This window comes from Oncorhynchus mykiss, chromosome 7, assembly GCF_013265735.2.
Source record: "Oncorhynchus mykiss isolate Arlee chromosome 7, USDA_OmykA_1.1, whole genome shotgun sequence".
Taxonomy (NCBI): Eukaryota; Metazoa; Chordata; class Actinopteri; order Salmoniformes; family Salmonidae; genus Oncorhynchus; species Oncorhynchus mykiss.
Window position 1 is genome coordinate 15,267,816 of NC_048571.1, and position 25,857 is coordinate 15,293,672.

The window sequence follows — 25,857 nt, forward strand, 5'->3', positions numbered from 1 at the left end:
AAGCTCCACCCAGAAACGATCTTTAGGTATTTGTGTCATTAGTTGAGGACCGACTCTTAAAGGAAAGCTCCACCCAGAAACCATCTTTAGGTATTTGTGTCATTAGTTGAGGACCGACTCTTAAAGGAAAGCTCCACCCAGAAACCATCTTTAGGTATTTGTGTCATTAGTTGAGGACCGACTCTTAAAGGAAAGCTCCACCCAGAAACCATCTTTAGGTATTTGTGTCATTAGTCCATTGTTGACATGGTCTCAAAAAGTGTTGCTCTGTCAGAAATCCTGTTTTCAAGATATGTCAACTTTCAAAATGCACATGATGCATTAAATGATGCAAGACGCGTCACACAGGGATGACTTCTTCTATTTTGAAGGTTTCATATCTTGAAAACGTGACAAACGCTGACAAGCAAAACATTTTGTGACTACGTCAAGAGGACTAAAGGGAAAAAATAATAAAAGGACTAATGAAACTAATGATTGTTTTAGGGTGGAGTTTTCTACTAATGTTGATCATTAACGAGAATAGCAGCAGGAAACAGGCGAGGGAGAAATGTTCATACTTGAATGAGCCTAGTTCTAGGAGAGAATAAAGAACAGAATCAGAATAGAAGAGACATTAATGAAGAGAAGAGGGGATGAGGGAAGGGGAGGATGTGGGGAATTAAGTAACGACTAGCCACAGGCCAAAGAGCTACCACTCCGACACATACAGGCTACAGTAGAGTCCATATGTTTCACCACGCACACACACACTTACACACATGTTCTTGGAGACATATTTTTCTTTTAGGATCAGTCCCAATTCCACAACTACAAAAGTCTCTTTGTTTGAAAAAAACAACAGAATTACTCCCAGAATAAAGCAGTCTATGGACCTCAAAGTCCACACACACACACACACACACACACACACACACACACACACGTTGGTGGGGTGTGTGTGTGTCAGCTCTCATAGCAAGGAAAGCCCTTCTCTTCCCTAAGCCGACTCATTCGGAATGTAAAGCGTTGTTCCTTTTTTCATTCGTTAATTCGTTATTCTCGCATGCCTTCCTGACCTAGATCTGCTGTCTGAAGCCTCATAGCCCCAACCAGCTGACGAGTGTGTGCGCAATTGCTTGTGTGTGTGGGTTTGTGTGTGTGTGTGTGCGTCCACTGCCAACTCCATTACACAGATCCCCTCAGACACATTTACTATGCAGGACACTTCCTGTCCGTAGCCTAGCAACAGACCTGGCTGTCCAACGTACAGTGGCCAACACACACACAAGGAGAGGAGAAGAAGTGAGCATTGTCCTGCTAGGGGTGAGGGGGTAAGTGGGTGATGGGATGGACAGAATGACTGAAGGTTGGAGGCTATTTTTCCCCATTTCCATGACCACAGCAACCTTCCCCAGAGGAGGGAACGATAAAAAGAAACAACTTTCTCCCTCCCTCCCTCCCTCCCTCCCTCCCTCCCTCCCGCACTGACTACCCAGTCTAAGAAATGCATACTGTTTGCATATTGTGCCACACAGACACACACACACCACTCTCCTTTCTACATCCCGATGTAAAATCGAAGGTTGACACATCTGGCACATTCCAAATGTGAACATCCCCCCTCCACAGCTACACACACCAAGCCCCCCATCCTCCTCATAGAACCCACACTTCCTCCCCTCCACAGCTACACACACCAAGCCCCCCATCCTCCTCATAGAACCCACACATCCTCCCCTCCACAGCTACACACACCAAGCCCCCCATCCTCCTCATAGAACCCACACATCCTCCCCTCCACAGCTTTGCTGCAGGAGGGACTGGTGCACTTCACAAAATTGATGGCATCCTTAGGATGGAAAATTATGTGGATATATTGAAGCAGCATCTCAAGACATCAGTCAGGAAGTTAAAGCTTGGTCGCAAAATGGGTCTTCCAAATGGACAATGACCCTAAGCATACAAAAGTTGTCAAAATAGCTTAAGGACAACAAAGTCAAGGTATTGGAGTGGCCATCACAAAGCCCTGACCTCAATCCGGTAGAAAATGTGTGAGCAGAACTGAAAAAGCATGTGGAGCAAGGAGACCTACAAACCTGACTGAGTTACACCAGCTCTGTCAGGAGGAATGGGCTAAAATTTTTATTTTATTTATTTATTTATTTTACCTTTATTTAACCAGGTAGGCAAGTTGAGAACAAGTTCTCATTTACAATTGCGACCTGGCCAAGATAAAGCAAAGCAGTTCGACAGATACAACAACACAGAGTTACACATGGAGTAAAACAAACATACAGTCAATAATAAAGTATAAACAAGTCTATATACAATGTGAGCAAATGAGGTGAGAAGGGAGGTAAAGGCAAAAAAAGGCCTTGGTGGCAAGGTAAATACAATATAGCAAGTAAAACACTGGAATGGTAGTTTTGCAATGGAAGAAATGTGCAAAGTAGAAATAAAAATAATGGGGTGCAAAGGAGCAAAATAAATAAATAAATTAAATACAGATGGGAAAGAGGTAGTTGATAGGGCTAAATTATATGTGGGCTATGTACAGGTGCAGTAATCTGTGAGCTGCTCTGACAGTTGGTGCTTAAAGCTAGTGAGGGAGATAAGTGTTTCCAGTTTCAGAGATTTTTGTAGTTCGTTCCAGTCATTGGCAGCAGAGAACTGGAAAGAGAGGCGGCCAAAGAAAGAATTGGTTTTGGGGGTGACTAGAGAGATATACCTGCTGGAGCGTGTGCTACAGGTGGGAGATGCTATGGTGACCAGCGAGCTGAGATAAGGGGGGACTTTACCTAGCAGGGTCTTGTAGATGACATGGAGCCAGTGGGTTTGGCGACGAGTATGAAGCGAGGGCCAGCCAACGAGAGCGTACAGGTCGCAATGGTGGGTAGTGTATGGGGCTTTGGTGACAAAACGGATTGCACTGTGATAGACTGCATCCAGTTTGTTGAGTAGGGTATTGGAGGCTATTTTGTAAATTACATCGCCAAAGTCGAGGATTGGTAGGATGGTCAGTTTTACAAGGGTATGTTTGGCAGCATGAGTGAAGGATGCTTTGTTGCGAAATAGGAAGCCAATTCTAGATTTAACTTTGGATTGGAGATGTTTGATATGGGTCTGGAAGGAGAGTTTACAGTCTAACCAGACACCTAAGTATTTGTAGTTGTCCACGTATTCTAAGTCAGAGCCGTCCAGAGTAGTGATGTTGGACAGGCGGGTAGGTGCAGGTAGTGATCGGTTGAAGAGCATGCATTTAGTTTTACTTGTATTTAAGAGCAGTTGGAGGCCACGGAAGGAGAGTTGTATGGCATTGAAGCTTGCCTGGAGGGTTGTTAACACAGTGTCCAAAGAAGGGCCGGAAGTATACAGAATGGTGTCGTCTGCGTAGAGGTGGATCAGAGACTCACCAGCAGCAAGAGCGACCTCATTGATGTATACAGAGAAGAGAGTCGGTCCAAGAATTGAACCCTGTGGCACCCCCATAGAGACTGCCAGAGGTCCGGACAACAGACCCTCAGATTTGACACACTGAACTCTATCAGAGAAGTAGTTGGTGAACCAGGCGAGGCAATCATTTGAGAAACCAAGGCTGTTGAGTCTGCCGATGAGGATGTGGTGATTGACAGAGTCGAAAGCCTTGGCCAGATCAATGAATACGGCTGCACAGTAATGTTTCTTATCGATGGCGGTTAAGATATCGTTTAGGACCTTGAGCGTGGCTGAGGTGCACCCATGACCAGCTCTGAAACCAGATTGCATAGCAGAGAAGGTATGGTGAGATTCAAAATGGTCGGTAATCTGTTTGTTGACTTGGCTTTCGAAGACCTTAGAAAGGCATGGTAGGATAGATATAGGTCTGTAGCAGTTTGGGTCAAGAGTGTCCCCCCCTTTGAAGAGGGGGATGACCGCAGCTGCTTTCCAATCTTTGGGAATCTCAGACGACACGAAAGAGAGGTTGAACAGGCTAGTAATAGGGGTGGCAACAATTTCGGCAGATAATTTTAGAAAGAAAGGGTCCAGATTGTCTAGCCCGGCTGATTTGTAGGGGTCCAGATTTTGCAGCTCTTTCAGAACATCAGCTGAATGGATTTGGGAGAAGGAGAAATGGGGAAGGCTTGGGCGAGTTGCTGTTGGGGGTGCAGTGCTGTTGACAGGGGTAGGAGTAGCCAGGTGGAAAGCATGGCCAGCAGTAGAAAAATGCTTATTGAAATTTTCAATTATGGTGGATTTATCAGTGGTGACAGTGTTTCCTATCTTCAGTGCAGTGGGCAGCTGGGAGGAGGTGTTCTTATTCTCCATGGACTTTACAGTGTCCCAGAACTTTTTTGAGTTAGTGTTGCAAGAAGCAAATTTCTGCTTGAAAAAGCTAGCCTTGGCTTTTCTAACTGCCTGTGTATAATGGTTTCTAGCTTCCCTGAACAGCTGCATATCACGGGGGCTGTTCGATGCTAATGCAGAACGCCATAGGACGTTTTTGTGTTGATTAAGGGCAGTCAGGTCTGGGGAGAACCAAGGGCTATATCTGTTCCTGGTTCTACATTTCTTGAATGGGGCATGTTTATTTAAGATGGTTAGGAAGGCATTTTTAAAAAATATCCAGGCATCCTCTACTGACGGGATGAGGTCAATATCCTTCCAGGATACCCCGGCCAGGTCGATTAGAAAGGCCTGCTCGCTGAAGTGTTTCAGGGAGCGTTTTACAGTGATGAGAGGAGGTCGTTTGACCGCTGACCCATTACGGATGCAGGCAATGAGGCAGTGATCGCTGAGATCTTGGTTGAAGACAGCAGAGGTGTATTTAGAGGGGAAGTTGGTTAGGATGATATCTATGAGGGTGCCCGTGTTTAAGGCTTTGGGGAGGTACCTGGTAGGTTCATTGATAATTTGTGTGAGATTGAGGGCATCAAGTTTAGATTGTAGGATGGCTGGGGTGTTAAGCATGTTCCAGTTTAGGTCGCCTAGCAGCACGAGCTCTGAAGATAGATGGGGGGCAATCAGTTCACATATGGTGTCCAGAGCACAGCTGGGGGCAGAGGGTGGTCTATAGCAGGCGGCAACGGTGAGAGACTTGTTTTTAGAAAGGTGGATTTTAGAAAGTATTTTTAAAAATTCACCCAACTTATTGTGGGAAGCTTGTGGAAGGCTACCCGAAACGTTTGACCAAAGTTAAACAATTTAAAGGCAACACTATCAAATACTAATTGAGTGTATGTAAACTTCTGACCAACTGGGAATGTGATGAAAGAAATAAAAGCTGAAATAAATCATTATCTCTGCTATTATCCTGACATTTCACATTCTTAAAATAAAGTGGTGTCCTAACTGACCTAAAACAGGGATGTTTTACTAGGATTAAAATGTCAATAATTGTGAAAAACTGAGTTTAAATGTATTTGGCTAAAGTGTATGTAAACTTACGACTTCAACTGTACCTCTGGGCCTGAAGCCTGGGATTATCCTAGCAGCCCAACCCAGCCATGGTGAGCCCTGAGCGGACAGAGCAGCAGGCAGAGAAGCATAATCCAGGCCCGTGCTCTGGAGCTACACAGGCGGTGTATAGTACTGTATATACAGTACGTCCACAAATATGCACACGTAAACACACACACACACACACCGCAGTGTAAGCTGGAGAGCCAGGTTCAGCAAATCAGTGTTTCACTCTAGCAGTTCCGGAGGTCAAATGAACAACCGAGGAGATTTACAGAGAAAGAGTGAGAGAGAGAGAGAGAGAGAGAGAGAGAGAGAGAGAGAGAGAAGAGAAGGATACACAGAGGAGAAGAGAAGGATACAGAGAGGAGAGAAGACAAGGATACAGAGAGGAGAAGGATACAGAGAGGAGAGAAGAGGAGGATACAGAGAGGAGAGAAGAGAAGGATACAGAGAGGAGAGAAGGATACAGAGAGGAGAGAAGGCTACAGAGAGGAGAGGAGATAAGGCTACAGAGAGGAGAGGAGAGAAGGCTACAGAGAGGAGAGGAGAGAAGGCTAAGGAGAGGAGAGGAGAGAAGGCTACAGAGGGGAGAGAAGGCTAAGGAGAGGAGGCTAAGGAGAGGATAGAAGGCTACCGAGAGGAGAGAAGGCTAAGGAGAGGACTGGAGGCTAAGGAGAGAAGAGGAGAGAAGGCTAAGGAGAGGAGAGGAGGCTGAGGAGAGGAGAGGAGGCTAAGGAGAGGAGAGGAGGCTAAGGAGAGGAGAGGAGAGAAGAGAAGGCTACAGAGGGGAGAGAAGGCTAAGGAGAGGAGAGAAGGCTACCGAGAGGAGAGAAGGCTGAGGAGAGGAGAGGAGGCTAAGGAGAGAAGAGGAGAGAAGGATAAGAAGAGGAGAGAAGGATAAGGAGAGGAGAGGAGGCTGAGGAGAGGAGAGGAGGCTAAGGAGAGGAGAGGAGAGGCTAAGGAGAGGAGGCTAAGGAAAGGAGAGAAGGCTACAGAGAGAAGATGAGAGAAGGCTAAGGAGAGGAGAGGAGAGAAGGCTAAGGAGAGGAGGCTAAGGAAAGGAGAGGGGAGCGGAGAATAAAGAGAGGAGGCTACTGAGAGGAGGCTAAGGAAAGGAGAAGGGAGCGGAGGATAAGGAGAGGGGGCTAAGGAGAGGAAGCTGAGGAAAGGAGAAGGGAGCGGAGGTTAGGTAGAGGAGGCTAAGGAAAGGAGAGGGGAGCGGAGGTTAAGGAGAGGAGGCTAAGGAGAGGAGGCTAAGGAAAGGAGAGGGGAGCAGAGGCTAATGAGAGGAGGCTAAGGAAAGGAGAGAGGAGCAGAGGCTAAGGAGAGGAGGCTAAGGAGAGGAGGCTGAGGAAAGAAGAGGGGAGCGCAGGCTAATAAGAGGAGGCTAATGAGAGGAGGCTAATGAGAGGAGGCTAAGGAGAGGAGGCTAATGAGAGGAGGCTAATGAGGAGGCGGCTAATGAGAGGAGAGGGGAACGGAGGTTAAGGAGAGGAGGCTAAGGAGAGGAGGCTAAGGAAAGAAGAGGGGAGCGGAGGCTAATGAGAGGAGGCTAAGGAAAGGAGAGAGGAGCGGAGAGGAGACTAAGGAGAGGAGGCTAAGGAAAGGAGAAGGGAGCGGAGGTTAGGGAGAGGAGGCTAAGGAGAGGTGGCTAAGGAGAGGAGGCTAAGGAAAGGAGAGGGGAGCGGAGGTTAAGGAGAGGAGGCTAAGGAGAGGAGGCTAAGGAGACGAGGCTAAGGAAAGGAGAGGGGAGCGGAGACTAAGGAGAGGAGGCTAAGGAAAGAAGAGGGGACCGGAGGCTAATGAGAGGAGGCTAAGCAAAGGAGAGAGGAGCAGAGGCTAAGGAGAGGAGGCTAAGGAAAGGAGAGGGGTGAGGAGGCTAAGGAGAGGAGGCTAAGGAGAGGAGGCTAAGGAGAGGAGAGGGGAGCGGAGACTAATGAGAGGAGGCTAAGGAAAGGAGGCTAAGGAGAGGAGGCTAATGAGAGGAGGCTAATGAGAGGAGGCTAAGGAGAGGAGAGAAGGCTGATGAGAGGAGGCTAAGGAAAGGAGAGGGGAGCGGAGGTTAAGGAGAGGAGGCTAAGGAGAGGTGGCTAAGGAGAGGAGGCTAAGGAAAGGAGAGGGGAGCGGAGGTTAAGGAGAGGAGGCTAAGGAGAAGAGGCTAAGGAAAGGAGAGGGGAGCGGAGACTAAGGAGAGGAGGCTAAGGAAAGAAGAGGGGACCGGAGGCTAATGAGAGGAGGCTAAGCAAAGGAGAGAGGAGCAGAGGCTAAGGAGAGGAGGCTAAGGAAAGGAGAGGGGTGAGGAGGCTAAGGAGAGGAGGCTAAGGAAAGGAGAGGGGTGAGGAGGCTAAGGAGAGGAGGCTAAGGAGAGGAGGCTAAGGAGAGGAGGCTAAGGAGAGGAGAGGGGAGCGGAGACTAATGAGAGGAGGCTAAGGAAAGGAGGCTAAGGAGAGGAGGCTAATGAGAGGAGGCTAATGAGAGGAGGCTAAGGAGAGGAGAGAAGGCTGATGAGAGGAGGCTAAGGAAAGGAGAGGGGAGCGGAGGTTAAGGAGAGGAGGTGGCTAAGGAGAGGAGGCTAAGGAAAGGAGAGGGGAGCGGAGGTTAAGGAGAGGAGGCTAAGGAGAGGAGGCTAAGGAGACGAGGCTAAGGAGACGAGGCTAAGGAGACGAGGCTAAGGAGACGAGGCTAAGGAAAGGAGAGGGGAGCGGAGGTTAAGGAGAGGAGGCTAAGGAGAGGAGGCTAAGGAAAGAAGAGGGGAGCGGAGACTAATGAGAGGAGGCTAAGGAAAGGAGGCTAAGGAGAGGAGGCTAATGAGAGGAGGCTAATGAGAGGAGGCTAAGGAGAGGAGAGAAGGCTAATGAGAGGAGGCTAAGGAAAGGAGAAGGGAGCGGAGGCTAAGGAGAGGAGGCTAAGGAAAGGAGAGGGGAGCGGAGGCTAAGGAGAGGAGGCTAAGGAGAGGAGAGAGGTGCGGAGGCTAATGAGAGGAGGCTAAGGAGAGGAGGCTAAGGAAAGGAGAGGGGAGCGGAGAGGAGGCTAATGAGAGGAGGCTAATGAGAAGAGTCTAATGAGAGGAGGCTAAGGAGAGACATCCCCAATCCTGTCTCTCTCTCTCACACTGAAGTCATTATTGATATCAGGCTAATTGACCCAGGGAGGTCTGGGTGGGTGAGGGGTGCATTGTGGGTAAGTGGAGCGTGTAGCCTCGGGGGAGGAGTGGCCTAATGAACACACTGCCAAGTGTGTGTGTGTGCAAGATTGTGGGTTTGTGTGTCGTTAGCAACATGACTCATGGTAGGTGAAGAGATAACTATCTTTAAAGTTTTTCCACAGAAAAGGAAGGGGGAGGGAGAGAGAGCGGGGAGGGTGGGTGGGAGAGAGAGGGGAAAGAGAGCCGTAGAGGACAAGTGAGATTAGGTAAAGGAGTGGTGTTCTTCCCACGGCTAAAAATCCCATTCTCATCTACATTTGATTAAGACCCGCCCCTTTTCCCTAATAACACAATTTCCACTCCAGGTCTGTTTTATTGACCAATAACGGTCAGCGATGCACAAACCACAAGCACGTCATGTACACACTGTATTACACACTGTACTACACACACACATCACTCTACACGTGCTTGCGTGCGTGTGTGAATCATACTCTAAAGTGTCGTGTGTCTTCTATTTTTAAATAGTGGTATTGACACAAACTGATGTGGTCAATCAACACATCAATCCATCAGTAGTGTTCTCTGTGCCCGACCCGGGTCTCACCTTAGGCAGTCAGAGTTTACAGTAGTGTTCTCTGTGCCCGACCCGGGTCTCACCTTAAGCAGTCAGAGTTTACAGTAGTGTTCTCTGTGCCCGACCCGGGTCTCACCTTAGGCAGTCGGAGTTTACAGTAGTGTTCTCTGTGCCCGACCGGGTCTCACCTTAGGCAGTCGGAGTTTACAGTAGTGTTCTCTGTGCCCGACCCGGGTCTCACCTTAGGCAGTCAGAGTTTACAGTAGTGTTCTCTGTGCCCGACCGGGTCTCACCTTAGGCAGTCAGAGTTTACAGTAGTGTTCTCTGTGCCCGACCGGGTCTCAACTTAGGCAGTCTGAGTTTACAGTAGAAAATAAAAACTCCCATAGCCACCTTCAAATATTCTCAAGCAAGGGGGAACGTTGAAAAGAGAGAGAGGGGGAACGATGAAAAGAGAGAGAGGGGGAACGATGAAAAGAGAGAGAGGGGGAACGATGAAAAGAGAGGGAAAACGATGAAAAGAGAGAGAGGGGGAACGTTGAAAAGAGAGAGAGGGGGAACGTTGAAAAGAGAGAAAACGTTGAAAAGAGAGAGAAGACGATGAAAAGAGAGAGAAGGGGAACGATGAAAAGAGTGAGAACGATGAAAAGAGAGAGAGGGGGAACGATGAAAAGAGAGAGGGGGGGAATGATGAAAAGAGAGAGGGGGGAGATGATGAAAAGAGAGAGGGGGGGAATGATGAAAAGAGAGAGGGGGGGGAATGATGAAAAGAGAGAGGGGGGGAATGATGAAAAGAGAGAGGGGGGGGGAATGATGAAAAGAGAGAGGGGGGGGAATGATGAAAAGAGAGAGGGGGGGGAACGATGAAAAGAGAGAGGGGGGGGGAACGATGAAAAGAGAGAGGGGGGGGAACGATGAAAAGAGAGAGGGGGGGGGGAATGATGAAAAGAGAGAGGGGGGGGGGAATGATGAAAAGAGAGAGGGGGGGAATGATGAACAGAGAGAGGGGGGGGAATGATGAAAAGAGAGAGGGGGGGAATGATGAAAAGAGAGAGGGGGGAATGATGAAAAGAGAGAGGGGGGAATGATGAAAAGAGAGAGGGGGGGAATGATGAAAAGAGAGAGGGGGGAATGATGAAAAGAGAGAGGGGGGGAATGATGAAAAGAGAGAGGGGGGGAATGATGAAAAGAGAGAGGGGGGAATGATGAAAAGAGAGAGGGGGGAATGATGAAAAGAGAGAGGGGGGAATGATGAAAAGAGAGAGGGGGGAATGATGAAAAGAGAGAGAAGGGGAACGATGAAAAGAGAGAGAAGGGGAACGATGAAAAGAGAGAGAGAGGAATGATGAAAAGAGAGGGAAAACGATGAAAAGAGAGGGAAAACGATGAAAAGAGAGAGAGGGGGAACGTTGAAAAGAGAGAGAGGGAGAACGATTAAGAGAGAGAGAGGGGGAACAATGAAAAGAGAGAGGGGGAACGTTGAAAAGAGAGAGAAAACGATGAAAAGAGAGAGGGGGAACGATGAAAAGAGAGAGAAAACGATGAAAAGAGTGAGAGGGGGAACAATGAAAAGAGTGAGAGGGGGAACGATGAAAAGAGTGAGAGGGGGAACGATGAAAAGAGTGAGAGGGGGAACGATGAAAAGAGTGAGAGGGGGAACGATGAAAAGAGAGAGAAAACGATGAAAAGAGTGAGAGGGGGAACAATGAAAAGAGTGAGAGGGAGAACGATGAAGAGAGAGAGAGGGGGAACAATTAAAAGAGAGAGGGGGAACGTTGAAAAGAGAGAGAAAACGATGAAAAGAGAGAGGGGGAACGATGAAAAGAGTGAGAGGGGGAACGATGAAAAGAGTGAGAGGGGGAACGATGAAAAGAGTGAGAGGGGGAACGATGAAAAGAGTGAGAGGGGGAACGATGAAAAGAGTGAGAGGGGGAACGATGAAAAGAGTGAGAGGGGGAACGATGAAAAGAGTGAGGGGGGAATGATGAAAAGAGAGAGGGGGGAACGATGAAAAGAGAGAGGGGGGAACGATGAAAAGAGAGAGAAAGGGAACGATGAAAAGAGAGAGAGAGAAAACGATGAAAAGAGAGAGGGGGAACGATGAAAAGAGTGAGAGGGGGAATGATGAAAAGAGAGAGGGGGGAACGATAAAAAGAGAGAGGGGGGAACGATAAAAAGAGAGAGGGGGGAACGATGAAAAGAGAGAGAAGGGGAACGATGAAAAGAGAGAGGGGGAACGATGAAAAGAGAGAGGGGAACGATGAAAAGAGAGAGAGAGAAAACGATGAAAAGAGAGAGGGGGAACGATGAAAAGAGTGAGAGGGGGAATGATGAAAAGAGAGAGGGGGGAACGATAAAAAGAGAGAGGGGGGAACGATGAAAAGAGAGAGGGGGAACGATGAAAAGAGAGAGGGGGGAACGATGAAAAGAGAGAGAAGGGGAACGATGAAAAGAGAGAGGGGGAATGATGAAAAGAGAGAGGGGAACGATGAAAAGAGAGAGGGGGAACGATGAAAAGAGAGAGAGGGAACGATGAAAAGAGAGAGAGAGGGAACGATGAAAAGAGAGAGAGAGGGAACGATGAAAAGAGAGAGAGAGGGAACGATGAAAAGAGAGAGAGGGGGAACGATGAAAAGAGAGAGGGGGAACGATGAAAAGAGAGAGAGGGTAACGATGAAAAGAGAGAGGGGGAACGATGAAAAGAGAGAGGGGGAACGATGAAAAGAGAGAGGGGGAACGATGAAAAGAGAGAGGGGGAACGATGAAAAGAGAGAGGGGGAACGATGAAAAGAGAGAGGGGGAACGATGAAAAGAGAGAGAGGGGAACGATGAAAAGAGAGAGAAAGGGAACGATGAAAAGAGAGAGAGAGAAAACGATGAAAAGAGAGAGGGGGAACGATGAAAAGAGTGAGAGGGGGAACGATGAAAAGAGAGAGGGGGGAACGATAAAAAGAGAGAGGGGGGAACGATGAAAAGAGAGAGGGGGGAACGATGAAAAGAGAGAGAAGGGGAACGATGAAAAGAGAGAGGGGGAACGATGAAAAGAGAGAGGGGAACGATGAAAAGAGAGAGAGAGAAAACGATGAAAAGAGAGAGGGGGAACGATGAAAAGAGTGAGAGGGGGAATGATGAAAAGAGAGAGGGGGGAACGATAAAAAGAGAGAGGGGGGAACGATGAAAAGAGAGAGGGGGGAACGATGAAAAGAGAGAGGGGGGACGATGAAAAGAGAGAGAGGGAACGATGAAAAGAGAGAGAGGGAACGATGAAAAGAGAGAGAGAGGGAACGATGAAAAGAGAGAGAGAGGGAACGATGAAAAGAGAGAGAGGGGGAACGATGAAAAGAGAGAGGGGGAACGATGAAAAGAGAGAGAGGGTAACGATGAAAAGAGAGAGGGGGAACGATGAAAAGAGAGAGGGGGAACGATGAAAAGAGAGGGGGAACGATGAAAAGAGAGAGGGGGAACGATGAAAAGAGAGAGAGAGGGAACGATGAAAAGAGAGAGCGGGGGAACGATGAAGAGAGAGCGGGGGAACGATGAAAAGAGAGAGAGGGGGAACGATGAAAAGAGAGAGAGGGGAACGATGAAAAGAGAGAGGGGGAACGATGAAAAGAGAGAGGGGGAACGATGAAAAGAGAGAGAGGGGGAACGATGAAACGAGAGAGGGGGAACGATGAAAAGAGAGAGAGAGGGAACGATGAAAAGAGAGAGCGGGGGAACGATGAAAAGAGAGAGATGGGAACGATGAAAAGAGAGAGAGGGGGAACGATGAAAAGAGAGAGAGGGGGAACGATGAAAAGAGAGAGAGGGGAACGATGAAAAGAGAGAGGGGGAACGATGAAAAGAGAGAGGGGGAACGATGAAAAGAGAGAGAGGGGGAACGATGAAAAGAGAGAGGGGGAACGATGAAAAGAGAGAGAGAGGGAACGATGAAAAGAGAGAGCGGGGGAACGATGAAAAGAGAGAGATGGGGAACGATGAAAAGAGAGAGATGGGAACGATGAAAAGAGAGAGAGGGGGAACGATGAAAAGAGAGAGAGGGGGAACGATGAAAAGAGAGAGAGGGGGAACGATGAAAAGAGAGAGAGGGGGAACGATGAAAAGAGAGAGAGGGGGAACGATGAAAAGAGAGAGAGGGGGAACGATGAAAAGAGAGAGAGAGGGAACGATGAAAAGAGAGAGCGGGGGAACGATGAAAAGAGAGAGAGAGGGAACGATGAAAAGAGAGAGCGGGGGAACGATGAAAAGAGAGAGATGGGGAACGATGAAAAGAGAGAGATGGGAACGATGAAAAGAGAGAGATGGGAACGATGAAAAGAGAGAGAGGGGGAACGATGAAAAGAGAGAGAGGGGGAACGATGAAAAGAGAGAGAGGGGGAACGATGAAAAGAGAGAGAGGGGGAACGATGAAAAGAGAGAGAGGGGGAACGATGAAAAGAGAGAGAGGGGGAACGATGAAAAGAGAGAGAGGGGGAACGATGAAAAGAGAGGGGGAACGATGAAAAGAGAGAGAGGGGGAACGATGAAAAGAGAGAGAGGGGGAACGATGAAAAGAGAGAGGGGGAACGATGAAAAGAGAGGGGGAACGATGAAAAGAGAGAGAGGGGGAACGATGAAAAAAGAGAGAGGGGGAACGATGAAAAGAGAGAGAGGGGGAACGATGAAAAGAGAGAGAGGGGAAACGATGAAAAGAGTATGTTCTATTTCTGGATCTTTTATCAGCTCTAAGGGTACACACACACACACACACAACCCGCACACATGGGCCATTAAGGCTTTTCATATGGAACAGAGAAATGTAGGGACAGATTTACACACACACACAAAATACATGACGGGAAAATGTCATTATATATTGATAAGAACTGCATGCAGAATGGAGGACAGAGAGAGAGAGAGAGAGAGAGAGAGAGAGAGAGAGAGAGAGAGAGAGAAAGAGAGGCATAGATGGATGGATTCCCAAAATCACCTTAGTTTGCAAGGGAGAGAGAGAATAACAGAGAGAGAGGTGGAAAGAGGGAGTGTTGATGGATCTTGGATACCAAGGGAGAAGAAGAAACAAGAGACTACACTACATTACAGTTAACAGGTTCAGTTAGGAAGAGATGAACTACACTACATTACAGTTAACAGGTTCAGTTAGAAAGAGATGAACTACACTACATTACAGTTAACAGGTTCAATTAGAAAGAGATGAACTACACTACATTACAGTTAACAGGTTCAGTTAGAAAGAGATGAACTACATTACAGTTAACAGGTTCAGTTAGAAAGAGATGAACTACACTACATTACAGTTAACAGGTTCAGTTAGAAAGAGATGAACTACACTACATTACAGTTAACAGGTTCAGTTATAAAGAGATGAACTACACTACATTACAGTTAACAGGTTCAGTTAGAAAGAGATTAACTACACTACATTACAGTTAACAGGTTCAGTTAGAAAGAGATTAACTACACTACATTACAGTTAACAGGTTCAGTTATAAAGAGATGAACTACACTACATTACAGTTAACAGGTTCAGTTAGAAAGAGATGAACTACACTACATTACAGTTAACAGGTTCAGTTAGAAAGAGATGAACTACACTACAGGTTAAATAGAAAGAGATGAACTACACTACAGGTTAAATAGAAAGAGATGAACTACACTACAGGTTAAATAGAAAGAGATGAACTACACTACATTACAGTTAACAGGTTCAGTTAGAAAGAGATGAACTACACTACATTACAGTTAACAGGTTCAGTTAGAAAGAGATGAACTACACTACAGGTTAAATAGAAAGAGATGAACTACACTACATTACAGTTAACAGGTTCAGTTAGAAAGAGATGAACTACACTACATTACAGTTAACAGGTTCAGTTATAAAGAGATGAACTACACTACATTACAGTTAACAGGTTCAGTTAGAAAGAGATGAACTACACTACATTACAGTTAACAGGTTCAGTTAGAAAGAGATGAACTACACTACATTACAGTTAACAGGTTCAGTTAGAAAGAGATGAACTACACTACAGGTTAAATAGAAAGAGATGAACTACACTACATTACAGTTAACAGGTTCAGTTAGAAAGAGATGAACTACACTACATTACAGTTAACAGGTTCAGTTAGAAAGAGATGAACTACACTACAGGTTAAATAGAAAGAGATGAACTACACTACATTACAGTTAACAGGTTCAGTTAGAAAGAGATGAACTACACTACATTACAGTTAACAGGTTCAGTTAGAAAGAGATGAACTACACTACATTACAGTTAACAGGTTCAGTTAGAAAGAGATGAACTACACTACATTACAGTTAACAGGTTCAGTTATAAAGAGATGAACTACACTACATTACAGTTAACAGGTTCAGTTAGAAAGAGATGAACTACACTACAGGTTAAATAGAAAGAGATGAACTACACTACAGGTTAAATAGAAAGAGATGAACTACACTACATTACAGTTAACAGGTTCAGTTAGAAAGAGATGAACTACACTACATTACAGTTAACAGGTTCAGTTAGAAAGAGATGAACTACACTACAGGTTAAATAGAAAGAGATGAACTACACTACATTACAGTTAACAGTTAACTTATTTTCCACCATAATTTTCAAATAAATTCATAAAAAATCCTGTGATTTTCTGGATTTTTTTTCTCTGTCATAGTCATAGTTGAAGTGTACCTATGATGAAAATTACTGGCCTCTCTCATCTTTTTAAGTGGGAGAACTTGCACAATTGGTGGCTGACTAAATACTTTTTTGCCCCACTGTATGAAGTGGGTAAAACAGTAGGTAAACATAATCCAAGTGACTAGTGTTCCATGTCTATGTACATAAGGCAAAACTAAGGTGTAGGGTGAAGTACCGTGACTAAGTGTCAGGGCAGGGTGCTGGGCGGAGGCCGGTTAGTGGTGACTGTTTAAAAGTCTCATGGCCTGGAGATAGAAGAGGTTTCTCAGTCTCTTTGTCCCAGCTTGGAAGTGCCTGTACTGTCTCCGCCTTCTAGATGTAACCAAGACTACGGAGATGATTGTGGACTACAGGAAAAGGAGCCCGAGCACGTCCCCATTCTCATCGACGGAGCTGTAGTGGAGCAGGTTGAGAGCTTCAAATTCCTTGGTGTCCACATCAACATCAAACTAGATTGGTCCAAACACACCAACACAGTCGTGAAGAGGGCACGACAAAGCCTATTCCCCCTAAGGAAACTAAAAAGATTTGGCATGGGTCCTGAGATCCTCAAAAGTTTCTACAGCTGCAACATCGAGAGCATCCTGACCGGTTGCATCACTGCCTGGTACAGCAATTGCTCGGGCCTCCGACCGCAAGGCACTTCAGAAGGTAGTGCGTATGACCCAGTACATGACTGGGGCAAAGCTGCCTGCCATCCAGGACTTCTACACCAGGCGGTGTCAGAGGAAGGCCCTAAAAATTGTCAAAGACCCCAGCCACCCCAGTCATAGACTGTTCTCTCTACTACCGCATGGCAAGCGGTACCGGAGTGCCAAGTCTAGGACAAAAAGGCTTCTCAAAAGTTTTTAACCACAGACTATATGCATTGTGTGCCCCCCCTCCCCCTCTTTTACGCTGCTGCTACTACTCTCTGTTTATCTTATATGCTTAGTCACTTTAACTATATATTCATGAACATACGACCTAAATTGGCCCGACCAACCAGTGCTCCCGCACATTGGCTAACCAAGCTATCTGCATTGTGTCCCGCCACCCTCCACCCGCCAACCCCACTTTTACGCTTCTGCTACTCTCTGTTCATCATATATGCATAGTCACTTTAACGATACCTACATGTACATACTACCTCAATAAGTCTGACTAACAGGTGTCTGTATATAGCCTTGCTACTCTTATTTCAAATGCATTTTTACTGTTGTTTTATTTCTTTACTTACCTACACACACACACCTTTTTTTGGCACCATTGGTTAGAGCCTGTAAGTCAGCATTTCACTGTAAGGTTTAAACCTGTTGTATTCGGTGCACGTGACAAATAAACTTTGATTTGATTTGAATAGATGGTTGTGGGGTGAACAGGCCGTGGCTCGGGTGGTTGAGGTTTTGATGATCTTCTAGGCCTTCCTGTGACACCCGGTACTGTAGACGTCCTGGAGGGCAGGAAGTGTGCCTTTGAATGTTCAAGGGACATTTAAAGTTCCTTGATAGAAGCCTCTCCTCCGTAGGTATAATTATCTTAGCCTAATCCAGATAACACATGTCATAACAAGAAGCCCAGCGCTTCAAGCCAAGCCTCCTCCTCCACCCTTTATCGCTCTCAGTCGTTGCTTTCTCCCCACACGCAACATTTCAGTCACATCTCACGCCCTACACATCCATTTCGTATGATATGTTACGATTTACAATTCGTCCGATAAGTTTCGAGTTGCAATTCGTACTATATGTTACAAATTCCAATTTGTTGTTGCTAACATTAGCTAGGTGAGGGGTTAACGTTACATTTAAAGGGTTAAGGTTATAGAGACCTTGGACTCTTTTACAAATGCGCCCTGTATATACACACAACATAAATATACACATTATACCCAACCAGTGCTGTGTGCCCCCGGTGATGCGTTGGGCAGATCGCAACACCCTCTGGAGAGCTCTGCGGTTGCGCCTTCTTCACCACACTGTCTGTGTGAAGGCACTATTTCATGTTGTCAGGGAACTTTTGATCCTCTCCACTGGGGTCAAAAGATACAGCTACAGTATACTGCAGTAGACAGGTTTAGTATATACTACAGTATACTGTGGTAGACAGGGTTAGTATATACTACAGTATGCTGCAGTAGACAGGGTTAGTATATACTACAGTATACTGCAGTAGACAGGGTTAGTATATACTACAGTATACTGCAGTAGACAAGGTTAGTATATACTACAGTTTACTGCAGTATACACTACAGTATACTGCAGTAGACAGGTTTAGTATATACTACAGTATACTGCAGTAGACAGGGTTAGTATATACTACAGTGTACTGCAGTAGACAGGGTTAGTATATACTACAGTAGACAGGGTTAGTATATACTACAGTATACTGCAGTAGACAGGGTTAGTATATACTACAGTTTACTGCAGTATACACTACAGTATACTGCAGTAGACAGGTTTAGTATATACTACAGTATACTGCAGTAGACAGGGTTAGTATATACTACAGTATACTGCAGTAGACAGTGTTAACATATACTACAGTATACTGCAGTACACAGGGTTAGTATATACTACAGTATACTGCAGTACAGCAGTGGGCCTATATGGCTTTAGTGTATTACAGTAGACAGGGTTAGGGTTAGTATATATTACTGTATACTGCAGTAGACAGGGTTAGTATATACTACAGTATACTGCAGTAGACAGGGTTAGTATATACTACAATATACTGCAGTACAGCAGTGGGCCTATATGGCTATAGTGTATTACAGTAGACAGGGTTAGGGTTAGTATATACTGCAGTAGACAGGGTTAGTATATACTACAGTATACTGCAGTACAGCAGTGGGCCCATATGGCTATAGTGTATTACAGTAGACAGGGTTAGTATATACTACAGTATACTGCAGTAGACAGGGTTAGTATATACTACATTATACTGCCGTACAGCAGTGGGCCTATATGGCTATAGTGTATTACAGTATACTGCAGTAGACAGGGTTAGTATATACTACAGTATACTGCAGTACAGCAGTGGGCCCATATGGCTATAGTGTATTACAGTAGACAGGGTTAGTATATACTACAGTATACTGCAGTAGACAGGGTTAGTATATACTACATTATACTGCAGTACAGCAGTGGGCCTATATGGCTATAGTGTATTACAGTAGACAGGGTTAGTATATACTACAGTATACTGCAGTAGACAGGGTTAGTATATACTACAGTATACTGCAGTAGACAGGGTTAGTATATACTACAGTATACTGCAGTACAGCAGTGGGCCTATAAGGCTATTGTGTATTACAGTAGACAGGGTTAGTATATCCTACAGTATACTGCAGTAGACAGGGTTAGTATATACTACATTATACTGCAGAACAGCAGTGGGCCTATATGGCTATAGTGTATTACAGTAGACAGGGTTAGTATATATTACAGTATACTGCAGTAGACAGGGTTAGTATATACTACAGCACACTGCAGTAGACAGGGTTAGTATATACTACATTATACTGCAGTACAGCAGTGGGCCTATATGGCTATAGTGTATTACAGTAGACAGGGTTAGTATATACTACAGTATACTGCAGTACAGCAGTGGGCCTATATGGCTATAGTATATTACAGTAGACAGGGTTAGGGTTAGTATATACTACAGTATACTGCAGTGGGCCTATATGGCTATAGTGTATTAGTAGTGTATAGTGTATTACAGTAGACAGGCTGAATGTCATCCAGCAAATGAGGCGTGACTTTCAGTCAGAGAGCATCGTCAGCAATAACTGAACTCACATAACTCTCACACACCCCACACACACAAGCAGACACACAAACACACATGCACAAGATGCAAGTCTCACAGAAACACCTCTCTTGCGCATTTTCTCTCACAAATGCACAGAAACACACACACACATACGGAAGAGGCTGTCAAACTTTATCTGTGGCTAACAGTGTTGACCTCTAGCTGACCTCTTTTGTTTATCCAATCAGAGCACAACTCTACTCCCCATTCCAACATGACCTTCACACACACACTAGTCCATTATACACAAACATAAACACTAGTGACGGGGGAAAAATATTGATACAGTTACATAATCAGGATATTATTTTGGGATTGTAACGTTTGGACAATATCGCAACATTATTTTTGTGCTAGTTTGCTGTACCTGTACCTGCACCAAAAACCCTGTATATTACCTTCATAGCTTGTTATCCATCTGATTTTTACATTGGGAGCCAATTTGTTTTCAGCACTTTTATTTCGGTGACTTTGATTTGGTGGCTCTCGTGGCTCTCTCCCTCGTCTCCCTGCAGCAGACATATGGTGAGCAATATGTCTGGAACATCGAATCGCAATAATATCACAGTATCGAATCACAATAATATCACAGTATCGAATCACAATACATATAGAATCGTGAGAATCGCAATACACATCGCATCGGCACCTAAGTATGGTGATAATATCATATCGTCCCTGGCAATTCCCATCCCTAATGAACACAGTTGAAACAACATATTCAAAGGTGCATCTATAAAGGAATGACTTCACGGGAGAGGAGAGGACAGATAAAGAAAGGAGAGGAAACGAAAGGAGAGGAGAGGAAAGGAGGTTTGTAAAAAAAGACAGTGACACTTGGGCTCACACTGGAGCAACTGAGACCCCGAGCCACCATTACGCCAATCAAACATAAACCCCTGACAGAGGCAGAGACGGGAAATCGCTCAGTCATATCCTGTGTCCTGAAATATACATCCCTCTGCATCTTGTCAGATACAAATGACTGTTTCCTACTGATAAGAGATAGGGGGGGAGAGGGAGACCAGGGGGGAGAGAGGGAGACCAGGACAGAGAGAAAGAAGTGTGTGTCTTACCTTGTACACCTGTCCGTAGGTTCCATTGCCCACCAACTCCACCAGCTCAAAGATGCCTGCTGGGTCCTAAAGAGAGACAGATTCGGAGTCACAGTTCAAACAGACATTTAGCTCGAAGCTGGCAGTTATAGAGGTGTTAGCTTGATGCTAGTCCCCACCCCAGACATACAGACTGTTATCTTGATGCTAGCACATATAGACAGTTAGTTTGATGCCAGCCCCAAAACATAGACAGTTAGGTTGATGCTAGCCCCCAGAGATAGGCTACAGACAGTTAGCTTGAAGCTAGCTGATGCTAATAGACTGCTACTGTCGATAGCTAGCTAAAGTGGCTTCATAACGATCAGCTTACTAGACAGTAGAGTTTACAAGAGGAATCGCTAGACCCCAGCAGAGAACCCAGTGACCTTACATACATACACACACAGACAGACACACACACACACTTTGCTGTGTTGCTAAGGCATTCCAACAATAGCTGGAATTCAACTCCCCCCTCTGTAGCCCTCACTCTCTTACACTTTCTTCTCTCACTCCAACTCTCTCTCTTTCTCTCTCTCTCCATTCATCTCCAGCCAGCCTGAGTAGACATATGTAGCTCTCACAGTTTAGTTCTCTCGTTCTCTCTCATTCCAGCCCGTCTCTGAGAAATGCTATGGCACTGTCATACTCTCTTTTATTCTCTCTCTCTCTCCATCGCTCTCTCATTCCAACAGACTTGAGCCTTTTGGCTGTGGTGGTTTTACTCTCTTTCCATCTGTCTCTCCCTCCATCTCTCATTCCAGCAGTACATAAGCACCACTGTGGCACTTCTACTCTCTTTTATGTTCTCTCTCAAGCTATCTCCTCATCTCGTCTTCCCTTCTTTACCTACTGTGGTACCATGAGAAACACAGAAACACTCACTCTTCTAAACAAGCCCACACAAGAGTTAGTGATCAAGTGTGTCTAAGTGTGTGTGTGTGTGTGTGTGTGTGTGTACAGAGTCTAACAGAGTGTTGTTGCTGCTCCAGTTCATTCATATCCTCAGGCTAGCTGATAGAAAAGTGTCCGTTATCATGACTATTTAATACAACAGAATGGGCTCACAGGTTGTGTGTGAGATGATTAGATTGTAGTAGGTTAGTGGATGATGGGAGTCACGTTGTAACTGGTCCTATCTAAACAACCACTGTCATGAGAGAAGGACTCTACTGTACCGGATGACTCACACAAATGTTCTCTCTCTGCTGATGAATCTTATTCTCTGTTCAGCTCCTCGTGAGGCCTTGTATACATTCTTCAAACTCTATGGCTCTAAAAAGTGTGTGTGTGTGTGTGTCTACGGAAAGAGTGTGAATAAGGGGGTCTTGTGGCTCAGCGGGAAATTAGGTCACCCAGACACATTCAGGGGACATTCAGGAGACATTTGAGTACAACACACCCAGATAGTTCATGAATAATATGCTTGTTGGTCAGTTCTGGGGCGTAGGTGGGTTTAAGTTGAGAGTGTCTATATAATGGCTAGTGCTCTGGCCAAAAGTAATGGAGGATAGGGTGTCATCTGTGACATAACTGGCACTCAATCTCTCTCTTTCTCTCACTCTCCATCTAGTTCTCTCTCCCTTCATCGTTCCCCCTTTTTCTTTGTCTCTCTCATTCATCAGCTCCTCACCCTACACCTATGTGTGTGTGTGTGTGTGTGTGTGTGACTGAGTGTGTGGTCAGTGCTGTCCTGCTGATCTGTTGTCTGTTGATATCATCAGCTGACTGCCTGGCTTCTGACTGTGCGTGTGGGTGTGCTGTATCACCAATTCTCTGACCACTTCTCAGTCAGGATTTCCCAACACACACACACACACTCATCTGTCCAGCGGTTCCTAGGCCAGTCTAGCCAGTGACCCACTAACCAGTGGATTAATGTCTGCGACTGACTGGTGGAGAACTGTAATCCACACAGGCCACTGCACAGCTCAGCTAGACTGTCTCTGCCCAACCTGGCAACCTCAATAGGCCACGGTACATCTCAGCTAGACTGGCTCTGCCCAACCTGGCAACCTCAATAGGCCACTGTACATCTCGGCTAGACTGGCTCTGCACAACCTGGCAACCTCAATAGGCCACTGTACAGCTCAGCTAGACTGGCTCTGCACAACCTGAACAGGCCACTGCACATCTCAGCTAGACTGGCTCTGCACAACCTGAACAGGCCACTGTACAGCTCAGCTAGACTGGCTCTGCACAACCTGAACAGGCCACTGTACAGCTCAGCTAGACTGGCTCTGCACAACCTGAACAGGCCACTGTACAGCTCAGCTAGACTGGCTCTGCACAACCTGAACAGGCCACTGTACAGCTCAGCTAGACTGGCTCTGCACAACCTGGCAACCTCAATAGGCCACTGTACAACTCAGCTAGACTGGCTCTGCCCAACCTGGCAACCTAATCATGCTACTGTAGAGTTCAGCTATAGACTAGCTCTGCCCTCTACCAAAATGTCAACCCAGACTCTGTCCTCATCCTTACCATGACACCAACCCAATCTGGCAACCCGGGATGTCAAATGGCTCCCTATATGTACAGTACTATGTCATATTGTGAGTTCTGTTATGTAATGGAGATTCTAGAATGACATGAAAACACTGCCTATCATCCTTTATACTAGTCTGTGTACCTGTCTGTGGGTCATAGCTTATATCTATATACAGTACCTGACCACACACACACACAAACAAATGCAAACGCACACACAGCATCTTGCAGAGTAGGTGTATCCATCATGCAGTGTGTGTGTGTGTGTGTATGTGTGTGTGTGTGTGTCTTTTCTCAGGGTTCACAAAATAACCAGAGAGTGCAGTAACAGTAGCCTACAGACCCAGTCTACACTCTTAGAAAATAAATTGCAATTTAGAACCATAAAGGGTTCTTTGGCTGTCCACATAGGAGAACCCTTTGAATAATCACTTTTGGTTGCAGGTACAACCCTTTGGGGTTCCATGTAGAACCCTTTCCACACAGGGTTCTACATGGAAACCAACACAGTTATACCTGCAACCAAAAAGGGTTCTACCTGGAAACAAAAAGGGTTCTCCTATGGGGATAGCCGCAGAACCCATTTGGAACCATTTTTTCTAAGAGTGCACAGACAACACAGTCTACAGGTAGCCTAGCCACTAGCCTTACTGGCTTAGCAGAGTTTAGCATCTACACTGATGGTTATACCAACATATAACCATATTGGCATATGCAATATATCAAGGTAATGTAAAATAGACAATATACAGTATGACATGTAAATAGATACTTAGTGATTATTTAATAGTATCCTTTGTAGAGGACTCTCTCTACCAATGTTTAACAGTGAGTGACATTTGTTGTTCACGCACGCACACACGCACACACACACACACACACACACACAGTATGCATGAATGCCTTAATGTATAATGTATACATACAGTAAATGCCCATGAAAACTATCAGGCTGTTTTGGTAGACCCATATTAACATTCTGTGTGTGTGTGTGCGTGTGTGTTTAGGCTACATTCCACCGCGGACTGGCTCAATGAAAGCGACCTATTCAGACCTAAAAACCGAGACCACCGAAGCACCCCCCCCCCCCCTCCCCCCCCCTCCCCCCATGACATCAGATTACACTGCTATGCTGTCATGCCATGCCATACCTATCATTGTTTACCTTGCTAAATCTTTAGTAAATCAGCAGAAAGAGAAACACTTGGTTGACGTTCTTCCACTGAGTATGTTTATATGTTGTGTTACATTGTATAACCACCTGCCATTAGGCTATGAACAGTGCTATATAGGCCTGCACAATTCGACATTCGGATATGTTTCGCTCATGCACAAACATCGGTAGGCCAGTCTGCCATGTTGGTGGCTGTAGGGAGGGATGGGGAATTTGACCCATTTTAGAAGCGTTGTATCTCTCTCTCTCACAATCACACACACAGAGAGAGACACAGAGTGAGAGTAGTAGCCATCTCTGATACTGACACAGATACATGATGTAGACCCGGGTTTATCTTACCCGTAGAGCAGACAGGTCGATCTCATCCAGACTCCGGGCAGGGGAATCAGTCGCCATGATTCAAATTAAATATTATACAAATCACCAGAATCAGAAACCATCCAGACAACGAGACCACGGAGTAAATGCCCTTGGCCCCCGCTATAGGCTGCCCTCTTCCACGGGGAAACAAGCCTGCCTACCTCTTTCTCACCGATAAGCGATCGAGAGATTGCGACTGAGACCGAAAGAGAGAGAAAATAAAAAAAGAGAGCATATAATATATCCCCGTTTGTCAGTAGGTTTAGAGGTGACCGACGTTAAAAAAGCCTGCTAGAGCAGAGATGCTGGTGTGTGACTATAATGGGACATGAACATGATCAGCAGCAGCACCGAATCCATGTCTCTTCAACCGACAGAGCGAGAACTCACGGTTTGCTGGCTGCAGATGCTCTTGAGCAATGTCAATCAAAGACACCGCGGGCGGGGCAAATCTGTAAACCACGCCCACTCCAGAGGATTGCCCAATTGAATTATTTGAACTCGGTAGAGACCAAAGGAGTTTCCAGAGTAAGCCATCCCTGACACCGGGGTGTGGTAACTGGTTTGTCTAAAGTTTAGTAATGATGTTATGTAAAGTGGGACTTTTTGTAAAAGGGATTTCTAAATAAAAACATAGCAATGTATCAAACTACTTGAGTAGAAAAAGGGCCAATCGACTTTGTTGTACGTACATAACATCCATGTAGACGTCATACACTTGGTCACAACTCTTTCATATTGAAATGTTTTAGAAGGTATGTTTGTATTATGAACATAGTGCTGTGTACAGGAACTAATCAGACGTTCAGAATAGAGAAGTTTCATTCAATGCGGCCCATTTAGTTCTTTTTGTTTGGTTTTATTTGTCCTTTATCCCATTGAGAATGTGTTTTATAACAGAGAGCTCAAGGCAATATAATATAGATTATTCCTGAGAATAGAACAGAGTAGAGATGTTGTCATTAGAATATAACAGAATGGGTATGTTTCAACAGAACAGAATATAAATGATTCAATAGAGTAGAAAGTATTAAATAGAACAGAGTAGAAATTATTCCTGAGAATAGAACAGAGTAGAAATTATTTCTAAGAATAGA

At 45.5% G+C, this 25,857-nt stretch overlaps 1 protein-coding gene across 12 annotated transcripts in view; it reads right to left on the reverse strand.

Moving 5' to 3' along the window:
- LOC110527385 (TRAF2 and NCK-interacting protein kinase) overlaps nt 1-25,150 on the reverse strand; it is a 54,873-nt gene extending 29,723 nt beyond the window's left edge. For 7 of the 12 annotated variants that reach the window (XM_036982689.1, XM_036982686.1, XM_036982688.1 and 4 more), the window contains exons 1-2: nt 24,740-24,796; nt 20,713-20,778 (exon numbers count right to left, since the gene is read on the reverse strand). In XM_036982689.1, the coding sequence (XP_036838584.1) occupies nt 20,713-20,778; nt 24,740-24,796 (123 nt within the window). Of the gene's footprint in view, nt 1-20,712; nt 20,779-24,739 lie in introns of all 12 variants that reach the window. The other 5 variants (XM_036982693.1, XM_036982692.1, XM_036982691.1 and 2 more) reach the window with 1 other exon arrangement.
- Between the last annotated feature and the right edge of the window lie 707 nt (nt 25,151-25,857).